The sequence below is a fragment of the Topomyia yanbarensis genome, chromosome 2 (assembly GCF_030247195.1).
Source record: "Topomyia yanbarensis strain Yona2022 chromosome 2, ASM3024719v1, whole genome shotgun sequence".
Lineage (NCBI taxonomy): Eukaryota > Metazoa > Arthropoda > Insecta > Diptera > Culicidae > Topomyia > Topomyia yanbarensis.
In genome coordinates, this window is record NC_080671.1 from 304543241 (window position 1) to 304554833 (window position 11593).

At 37.2% G+C, this 11593-nt stretch overlaps 1 protein-coding gene across 1 annotated transcript; it reads right to left on the bottom strand.

The window, feature by feature from the left end:
• Positions 1-4805: 4805 nt before the first annotated feature.
• Positions 4806-6578, bottom strand: LOC131680509 (uncharacterized). The gene is made up of 6 exons (XM_058961219.1): positions 6444-6578; positions 6006-6324; positions 5752-5948; positions 5365-5600; positions 4885-5307; positions 4806-4826 (listed from the first exon to the last, which is right to left on the bottom strand). Exons 1-6 carry the CDS (start codon positions 6454-6456, stop codon positions 4806-4808), a joined length of 1209 nt encoding a protein of 402 aa, XP_058817202.1. The 5' UTR covers positions 6457-6578.
• Between the last annotated feature and the right edge of the window lie 5015 nt (positions 6579-11593).

The following is an 11593-nucleotide window of genomic DNA, read 5'->3' on the forward strand; positions in this document are numbered from 1 at the left end:
ACGACACGAAATTATATTTTAGTATTTTAGTGTTTGGATGTTAATGAGCATACAGCGAGCTTTATAAGATGGGAGAGGAAATCGTGTCCAACCTATTTTGCGAAGTGCAAACAATAAAAATTGCCTTTGTACTGATTCTATTCTTTCTTCATGTGTGATTGAGAAAGGTGACCAAACTATGCTACAATATTCCAGTATTGACCTTACATACGATATGTATAATGTTTTAATTGTATATGGATCATTAAAATTGTAACTAAAACGCTTTATAAATCCAAGCATGTTATTTGCTCTATTGATGATTGTGTTGTAATGGTCAATGAATGTTAGTTTTGAATCTAGAATGACTCCCAAATCTTTAACTCTTTCGCACTTTTGTACCACTTGATTTCCTAGAGTGATTGAAATGTCAGGTGTATTTCGTTTCCTACTAAAAGTTATTGCATTACATTTTTTTACGTTTAGTTGCAGAAGGCTTTTGTTACACCAGAGGTAAAACATATGTATTTCTTCCTGTAATATCTTTATGTCTTGTTCGTTCCTAATTTCTAAAAAGAGCTTCATGTCGTCGGCATAGATAAGAACTTTTATGTTTTTGAGAATGTATGATATGTCGTTTACGAATAAAATGAACAAAAGAGGACCTAGATGGGAGCCTTGAGGAACTCCTGATGTGACTTGAATGGGATTCGATTTCTTCCCTTTAAATCTAACTATTTGTTGACGGTTAGATAAATATGATTCGAGCCATTTGAGAAGACCTGATTCAATTCCTAATTTTTTCAGTTTGAATAATAGCAAGGGTATGTCGATACGATCAAATGCCTTGCTAAAGTCCGTGTAGAGAGCTTCAGTGTAGTTTCCATTCTCCATTGCAATCAATGAGTAGTTAACGAATTCTAGTAAATTTGTATTAGTTGAACGTCCTTTGAAGAACCCATGCTGCATGTTAGTAATTCTGTTTTTGATTTGATTGAATAGTTTTTCGTTAACGATTGCTTCAAAGAGTTTAGGCATACATGACATAATGGCAATTCCACGGTAGTTACATATGTCAGATTTTTTGCCACTTTTAAAAATGGGTACCAGGTACGAGCTTTTCCATAAATTGGGGAAAATGCCAGATTCAAGCGACATGTTAAAAAGCCAAAACAGAGGAGCTGTGAGTTCCAACGCTAAGTTCTTCATAAATACGGGTGGGATCCCGTCAGGTCCAGAACCTTTGGAGGCATCTAGTTTGTTTAGAGCCTCCATAATATCTTGCACACTGACATGATTGACGCCAATGTCTGTGGTGAATTCTGGGAAGAAACCGAAATATTCGCGATCACGATCTTCTTCAGAAAATGTGGTATAGATGTCTTGAAAGAAGGTTGCGAAAAGATTGCAGATTTGTTCCGCATTGACACCGACATTTTCTTTAAGTTTCATTTTTGAAGGGAAGTTTTCCGATTTTAAATTATTTTTAACATGATTAAAGAAATTTTTTGGGCAAGATTTTATTTGAAGTTCGGTTTTTGAGTTATACTCTTCAAATGCTATTTTAATGGATAGGTTTAGTTGATCGCAAATGTCCAAATAGTTAAATAAGTTCCTTTCATTTCTGATTTTTTTATACTTTTTGTGGGCCTCCTGTTTACGATTTTTTAAATTTTTAATTTGCTCGTTATACCAAACTGGATATTTTGTGTTGCCTTGTCGCCTAATTTTTTTCAGTGGTACTTGTTCAACTATTATATCAAACAATTTTGTGTAAAAGACGTCTACTGAATTTTCGATACTTGTTTCATTTCTAAACAACGTTTGCCAATCTATACTGCTTAGTCTTTGTTTTATGTTGTCAAAATTTGCCAATTGAAATTGAAAGGCCTCTTCGTACTCGCAGTCATCGGGTCTTTTGTTATCATGTACAAATACAGAAAACTCTATTGCTGTATGAAACGCTTCATTTTTCCATAGTGGAGTTAATGATTCGGTGACACAGAAGTCTTCAAGAATGTTTGTGAATAATAAATCTAAATAACAGTTTTGCTGATTTCTAACATGATTAATTTGGTTAAGTCCTAAACTTGCAGTTTTGTCAAATATGGCCTGCAGAGTTTCGTTATCCCCAACGACTGGAAGTAGAATGCTTTCATTTTCAGTGTCTGGAAAGAAGTCAATGCTTCGTTGATTGAAGTCACCATAAATATGAACTTTTACCTCTGGGGGGAGCTTGGTTATAATGTCTTCGGCAATAAGAAAAAACTTTTCAAATGTATCTTTGCGGGCATTATTTGGGGGGAAGTACACAGAGGCAAATATATGTGTTTCACCTGCCAGATGGGTTTTAACCCACACATGCTCAAATTCTTTAAATTTCCTTGTAGTAATGATTTCTGCATTAAATTTTGATGTAATTGCTATTAAAACTCCCCCTCCTGACTTCTTTTCAGACATATGAATGTCTCGGTCAGCTCTAAACACATTGTAGCTGTTCCCGAAAACTTCTTCACTTCTAACACTTTCGTCCCAACTAGTTTCTGTAGCCAAAATAATTGTATAGGAGCTACTTAAAATATTCTTGTGAATTTCATTCATTTTCGATGCACTTTTCATTCTATTAAAATTTTGACAGTAAATTAAAATTTCTACTGACGACTCTACTTGAGGAATCGAGATTACCTCTTTTTGTTGTCGTTCAAATGGCGTCGAATCTTGGCAAACTGCGGTGTCCTCATCATTTCCTTCTTCTAGGGAATGCGTCAATGTCGTCGAAAACACGAATGTTGAGAATGGCACGCCTTACACAAAACTGTTGACGAGCGCTCCGATGTTGGGTGCATTTGCATCGTCGACCGTGGTAAATCATCCACTGGATAGGGATTCAATGTCGGTCCTCTTTGAAACTGAATTGTTGGCCTATCGATCAAAACAATAACGTGACTGACTGCACAAATACTGCAGAACAGATCGATATCGACCGCACTATTCGGGAACTGCAGCAAAAAAGGAAAATTATTCTTAGTGATCTTTTAGTCACGGACAAGGATTTGAACGTGTGGACGGGTATGCCATCAATGTGCATATTGGAAATCGTATGTACGACAGTTAAGAATCTAGAGGACAATGTGTATAAGAACAAGTATAAAATGCACACCACTGACCGAATAATTCTCACACTGTCTAAGCTGAAGCAAAATGTATCATTTGCAGCGTTAGCTGCACTTTTCAGGATTTCACCAACTACAGCATCATATTATTTTTCATACATTATCCAAATCTTATCAGAAGTATTTAGTCCTATGATTTACTGGCCGACAATGGAGGAAATTCGTAGAAATATGCCACATTGTTTCAAACAAAAATTTGGTAATGTTCGATGTGTACTCGACTGCACCGAAGTGGGCATTGGCTGCCCTAACTGTTTGAATTGTAGAATAGCTTGCTATTCTAATTACAAGCACAAGCGAACGGCAAAATTTCTTATCGGCGTTACGCCCGCTGGATTAATAAGTTTTTGCAGTCGAGCGTATTCGGGAAAAGCTTCTGATAAATATATTTTCAACAACGAGAAATTTATGGAAAAGTTGACGAGATACCAGGATGAAATAATGGTCGACAAGGGATTTGCTATTGAATCAGAATGCTTAGAAAACGGAATTCGCTTACACATACCTCCAATAATGCACAGTGAGCGATATTCTGAAGAAGATGCATTGCTGAACGAGTCAATAGCAAAAGCGAGGATCCACGTAGAACGCGCAATATCTCGTATTAAAATATTTGGTGTATTGCAACGAAATTTAGATGCCAGTACATTGAAACACGTTGATGAAATAATGAATGTTGTCTGCGGGATCGTTAATATATCAGCGCCGATATTACGAGACGATAAGTTTTGAGCAATTCATATATTTTTTTCTGTTCCGCAATAATACATTTAACAGATATTTGATGTAACCGAATAAAAACATACTAATCATCTTACTGAGTTCTTTTGCTATATCAACTATACTTCCGAGTTACATATAATAGTTCTACCTTGATAGTAAAGCCATGGCAAACAGGACTGTTATGTGTATCGTGGTAGTATATGCTGTTTCCTGTATGAATTATATGCACTACTTGAGTTGATGCTGAATGATAAAAATCTTCCGAAATCGGCCGCCGAAATGCTTAGCGTCGTTAAACTTTATAATCATCATCGTTGCCAATGAATCCGGGAGTTATTCCGGAAAATGTCCGAAAGAATTTCCTATGACTATGGTGCTTTTCAGCTGATAATACAAAACCTCCCACCATATCTAGACAAACACGTGAAAGGAGCATAACTCTTTGTTTACTTTATCTTCCGTCAATAAATCGATCGCTTTTACGTTTGGTCCTTAATTCTTAGCATAATATGCTAGACATCAGAGGCCTTCGATATTTATTGAAACAATGTTGGGAAGTTTTGTGATGACGTCATTATTATCGAAAGAGAAAGTAAACACAGGGGCTCTCATTTGCGCTTTGGCCCTTTTCACATGTTTATCTAGATATATAAGAAATACCGGAGCAAGTTTATACGGTTTGCGTCTTCAAAGCTGTATTGTCTTCCTGTACTGCTTTATTATTCTTGTTTATCTTTTAACGACTTCTTGATATATCAGAGGACTTTATGGTTTAGTCTTATTAGTCTAATTGTAGGGTAAAATCGGTTTATTGTTAACTTTTTGGAGATACAACAAATTATCTACACAGTTTTGGCAAAATTTCTGAAAAATAAATTTTTTTCAGGACATGCAGCAGTTCTTCTGCGAAGGTTTTATCGTAACCGACCTCTATGACAATAAAATCGTTCTCTTGTTTTGAATAAACAATGAAATCAGTTGTTTCACAGTTTAAAATATGCATATTAACCTGACATTGTGCATAATATGAGTGTTTCTTATTTAAGTAATATTTTGCATCTCCATCAATCTTCACGTATCGCTGTGTGGATGAGCAGTTTGCCATTATCCAGTGCAAATCATGTTCTTCTCCTGCAGCAGGACATTTTATCTCCAGGACAATTCGTGCCATGGTGTCCAAACCATCTGGACTACCTCCGATCCATGGGTCCTCGTATTTAATAACAAAACCAGTTTTTTTAATGGCAGGATTCCTTTTTTGTGCATAACACAAGAAAGCCGTCTCCTCAGTTTGCTTCCCATAGCGCGTACTTTTGGTTTGGAAGTTACTGGGTTTTAAATATTGGTATATTTTTTTCTCCCAGTTAGGTTTTGGATTTTTGGAGTAGGTGAACAGACCGTAGCATGAACTTGCAGTAATACGCCTAGATCGCTGTATTTTCCAAGCCTTATTATTTTGAGCGCATGTTTCTTTAGCAATCTGACATACCTGCTGCTGCGTAACACATACAAATTTTTCGTAGAAAACCTGGTGTGAATGATCAATGAAGTGAGTTTTAGCAAGTTCTGTCACATCATTTCCACTGAAAAGAACAGACTGCAACTCCTGCTCTGTACAATAAATGTCCGTATGTACATGAGCAATAGAGCTTATACCAGTACGAAATTGAATAATGTTTTCGTGACGTCCAACCATATGCTTAGCAATTGCGGATTGAGATGATACTGTAAAACATAAAGCATCAAGTAAAATCAAGAAACAATTTTTAAGGAGCAACTATACTGCCGTGACACGCATTAGAGTCCCATTTGCATAAGCAATCCATAGCATATAAGGCAGTTATGAGTACCACGGCAGTATGATGAGGAATGTTACCAGCGATAATCTTTCGAAAAGATTCTGAAAGTAGTTGCTCCTTCGTTCCAACGTCAACGCAAATGTTGGGTTTACGTTGCCTCACACAACATAAGTCTTGAATCAGTTTTGCACCCCAAAGACTTGTTTTTTCAATTTTTGAATATCCCCAAGCCTGGGCAGAATCCGTGCAGGAAATTTTTTCGAGTCTGTTGCATCTGAAATAGTAAAAAGTTTTTGAGTTGGATAATTAACAAAATATTATTTTCTCTTACTGGTTGATTCGCAACAAACACGCCACGATATGTTTACACCGTCTTGTACCAGCCTTACAAGAGCAATTCAGGTCCCAAAACTGGTGATTTTGACAAATTTTGAGTGACACTTCGTGTGGGATCCCTCCAGGATGAGAGCTTTGTAAAACATATCCTTTGGCATGGATATACATACCAGATCTGCTGGTGTAACCTATGCATACAATATGGTTAGCACTTAACACCGCTAGGCCTTCCCTTATTGGTCTAACAGAATCACCAACATACTCCAGCACATCCTCAAGTCGAATGACGATATCTTCTGCGACCGGTTCTAGATCTGAAATAAATAACATAACCTTCAAAATCGATTCGTATTTTACCTTCTAAAAATTTAATCGCGTGTGACTGTTTCACTAGCCGGATCTAGTTTTTCTTAAAGATTATCGATTTTTTTACCTGTTTCGTTCATAGTTGTAACAGATATAAATCTTTTCAAATCGCAATCGAATTAAAATGTGGCTGTATTGGAAAAAAACGTATCGAATTTGTCAAATGACTCACCATCAGGCAGTTCCAATTCTTGTCACCATGAGCGCATACGTTTCTGTTGGATACGTCAATTGGAAAAAAACGTATCGAATTTGTCAAATGACTCACCATCAGGCAGTTCCAATTCTTGTCACCATGAGCGCATACGTTTCTGTTGGATACGTCAATATGTTAGGGAGAGCATGAAGACAAGTTCTCTCATTTCACAATCGTACAGCTGCCAATGATTCTAAGAACCATACGTTCATCTAAAATAATAAATTTTGTTTGGTTGAATCCGAAGTGAAAATTTAATTCAGCTTCCAAACTAAGTCTACTAGTTAGCAACATTAGCTAACTAATGTAGCAAGTTAAATCCGCATACAAAATCTTTTCGTATTTTTGCGAACTTGTAACTCCGCGAATCGTAAAATTTTCCTCATGAAAAATTACATCAAAAGTAACTTGTTTGAATTTAAATTCATTTCTCTTGGCAATGGAGGATCATTAAATTGTTTTCTCTAAACAATGGGTTTTAAACTTAATGTTACGTCGCACAACTTCTGACCTTACCCTCCCCCACATCACATTTCGTCACAAATTTGGTATACCCTTCCTGCCCTCCAAAATTCTACGTCATTCATGCATGGTCCCTAACAGTTTTATGCGTTGGTTGTTTTTTGCTAAGAGTGAAAAACTTATTTTTACCAATATTTTTTTCTTCTGTGTATTCAGCTCTTTGTTGGTGGCTGCGTTCCTAAATGCGCACCCCACTTTGACAAGTCGTCCGTCCAGTGTCAATTTTGACAAATGATCAGTGGGGTTGACATTTTGACAAGCCATCTGTTCAGCCTCAAGTTTCACAGCTCTCACATTACTACTCATTTTGGTTCTCTCAAACGTTAAACGTGAAATTTGGAATTCTTTCTAATCGAATTTTTCAATGTTAAGAATATTAAAAAAATTAAGAAGAATTTGCGCGCGGTTATTCGTGCGATTGTACAGGTAGATTGCGTATTTCAAATTTCCAAAAATATATGTTTTATATCTTCATTTTGAATTTAGTGCCGTTGTTGAATTGGATTACAATCGAATGAGTCCAGTGTTTACTGTGCGGATCCGTACCGAAATCGATTTTTATTTTGGACGGAAAAACTTACAACGTTTCAATTTGGCGTTAAAAGTTTGAACTATGAACAGAAATTAACGCCTACCGCGTTGCGGAAATTCTGCCTGAAGAACAGATTGTCAAAATTGACACGACTGATGATTTGTCAAAATTGACAATGGACGAAAGACTTGTCAAAGTGGGGTGCGCATTTAGGAACGCAGCCACCAACAAAAAGCTGAATAGTGGATAACGATCAAAAGTGTCAATAAACCAATTATTGATCAATTAATTGAAGATATAAAACGAACCCTACGCGAGCAAAAATATTGTTGAAGGCTGTTTACAGTTCGGAAAACGTGTCACGGAATTTGGGTCACTGTATTTTAAATGGAGCTCGGGATTTCAAATCCCGTCACGGGAAAAGAGTGCACATAAAAGTGACAGTATTCCTAAAGTGTAAAGGCTAGTTTACAGTTCGGAAAACGTGTCACGGGATTTGGGTCCTTGTGTATTGTAAATGGAGCTCGGGATTTCAAATCCCGTGACGGGAATTGAGTCTACACAAAAATGACAGTTTTCCTGAAGTGTAAACCCAACCGCGGGAAACATCACGGGATTTTAAAACTCTCCACACAGAAATCCGGCCGGGAACAATTCAACATAAATTGTTTCCGACGGGGAAAATAGTATTTTTTAGAAGGTTTGCAATTTGCTGCAAGTTGGATACTGTTTGTATTTTTAAGAAGCAGCAGAGTTTTTGGTTTGACAGTTTGGAGAGATCTCGGCGGGAAATTTTCCCTGATCAAATCCCGACACAAATCCTGTGCGAAATCCCGTGATCCATTTCCCGAACTGTAAACTAGCCTTAAACCCGAGCGCGGGAAACATCGCGGGATTTTAAAACTCTCCACACAGAAATCCGACCGAAAACAATTCATCCAGCGCCCTGTCAAGGATGGCTTCTCTGTACAGCCAGCATCACATCCATTAAAATCAAAACAATTTTTGATACAATCATTAAAAGCTGTATTTTGGTTCTAAGTGTAGATTTTCTGAATGATATGGTATCTAAACATCACGCAAGATGCAAAACGTCGTGTGGAATGCTTGAATATTGTGCATGGCGCCGAAAATAATTCTTTGTTTGGGGTTTTATAGCTATAACGCCCCGTAGAGTACTTGACAATCTGTAACTGTATTAGTTTGTTCAAAAATAGCTTTTCGGTCGAATTCTTTTCATGATGGAACCTGACCAACCGATAATGTACGTCTCCGCAATAAGTTTTACAGCGACATAGAGCATTTCAACATCATTATAAATACTTTAGACGAGCTATTTCAAATGTTCAAATTGGTTGACAGTTTTAAATATGACTGCTGGAGAAAAACAAACCCCCAATTAGTGTGAGTGAAATGATTTGCATAGAACTCTATAGACTTTTCTACGGCTCATGTACGTACACGTCACATGGCACCAATACTACATCACTAGCTGGTGTAAAATAATAAACAGAGACGGCAAAAGCAAATGGGATTGTTTTCAACCAGGAAGCTGCAGAAGTGTTCGTGAGACCTGGCGACAAGAACTCAATAGATTTGTTCCTGTACATGGAAGTTACTCCCTGTTGCTCCGGAGCAAAAAATTCTTGCTCCTTTTCACTCCGGTTTGCCACCAGAAGAAGAAAAAAGAGAAGAAGATAGTACAGGAACGATTTTCTCCCTGTTTGCTCCGGAGTACTTCCAGTTTCTCCTGGTACTGGAACAAACCTAATATATGTAGGTCGCTTTCAAACTCCATATGTTGGTATAGGGTTGCCAGGATGTTAAATTCAAAACAAATTGCTTCCGACGGGGAAAATTGTATTTTGATAAGGCTTGAAATTCGGTGCAAATTTGATACTGCTGGTATTTTTTTAGAAATAGCAGAGTTTTTGGTTTGACTGTTTGGAGAGATCTCGGCGGAAAATTTTCCCTAATCAAATCCCAGCACAAATCCTGGGCGAAATCCTGTGATCCATTTCCCAAACTGTAAACTAGCCTTAACTTCTGGATTTGAGTTGATACTGGGGTTTGAATAAGCTGCTGGTATATTCTCATTAAAAAAGTTGTTTTGACAAATGTTGCCTCTCGGGTACTTTTAATTTTTAAACTGAGATTTTCAAATAAAAATCAAAAAACTTGTTTTTTTTTTGAATTGACACCAGATTTCGACATTTTATTGATTTCTAAAACTTTTGGCATATAAAAAACTGCATTTCCAAACTCAAGTCCAACTTTCAAACAAGTTTGTCTAAAGCAAACAAATGACGTTACTGGCGACAAGACTTTTATGAAGAACCAAGGCGTTGACATGCCCGCTCACAAAGTTGAGATCGATGGTGTAGTTATCGTTTTGAACTTGGCATATGAGCAGACATTTTGAGTGACAATCGCACCGGAACTTCAAACTAGTGTCGAGTGACTTTTTGGCTAGACTGCTTTGCGCGAGGGTCAAGCACTAGCAAATTTGAATGCGTTGTATTGAAAATACTAACATATTTTGAATGTAACCAAAGTAATTTACGAAAGTATTTAAAAATACTTCTGTTGTACTTAATAAGGTACTTTATGTCGATGTGCAAGTACTTACAGTATTTAAAGTACATATTGGTGGTAATTACAATATTTTGCATATTTAAAGTACGAATGCGTTGTACTTAAAATCTTTTCTGTAATTAAAGTACAATGAATTTGACACGTTTTTTTAATATTGACGGTATTTAATGTACTTTATAGTACTTAATGGTAATTAAAGGTGCTTAAAGTAACTAATTAAGTACGACATTTGGCACTGCGTCGTATTGAAGATTAAGTGCTTGCTTTGCGTCTTCTTCAACAAGGATTGTCTGCATGATCGGTTGTTTATTCCGAGCGTCATCCATGCAATATTGCACTAATTACAAGAAAATGAGTCCTCGTAACAATTTTTTTTCTCTTTTGAAAGGCCGCTAAATATATCAACAAAAAAGGTCTGCCACAAATCCGAAGCAAACAGCATTTGGTCAATTCAGAAGAAACAAAGATTTTCCAAAGCTTCCAGGAACACCAAAAACTATGTGATATTTCAAACAGTGATTCAACTTTGTGCAGGATTGGTTAGACCTAGGTTTGGAACCGGCAACTTTATGATATTACGGAACTCCTCCCGACATCGAAGAGACTTCAATTTTCATGGTACGGCATGGGGTTATCTTCTCGATGATAATTGATCTAGCGTTACTGGCCATGACCACATTACCCCCCTCCTTGTTCCTATGCAACTGAGAAAACGTACGGAAAAAGTTTACAATATTTTACGCTATTTTCGTTGAAATTTGAAGTCTTTGTCTTGTTTCTAGCTTATTCTGGACTAACAGGACCGTCTACGACTTCTGATGCCTTTGATTGAGTCTCTGTTATGCGCCTTTTTGCTGTCTGCTTTGGCTTTCTTTTTCACCGCGACTTTCAAACAATAATTTTGTGTGTACCTGACTAATTTCATGACTTAACCTCACTCATTTTGAAAATCAGATCAAGATATTACAGTCCCCCTAAGGTTAGCGCCTTTGGCGAGGGCCAACCTGGCCAACTAACCGCACGTTACGGCTCTGGCGGATCCCTAGGGAGCTGTGAAATCGTTGCTGGTGGTTCGCGAAGAAAAATATTTTTTCCGAGTGGATATAGAAATTTCCAGTCTTGTTTCCCAACAGACTGAAAATGATAGCAACCCAAGGTGATTTCCAAGGGGCCCGTGGTCCGAAAAAAGTTGAGAGCCGCTGTAATAGCGCAATGTCTCTACCGTATGTGGTGTGCCAGTACCTTCATCGATGTATCAAAAACTAGATAACTTGTTCTATGTGTTATGTATGTAAGTCTATTAGGCCGTGTTTATGGATTTAATTCTATCAGGGAGGGTGAACAATAATGAATATTTTTGTAACACTTCCAC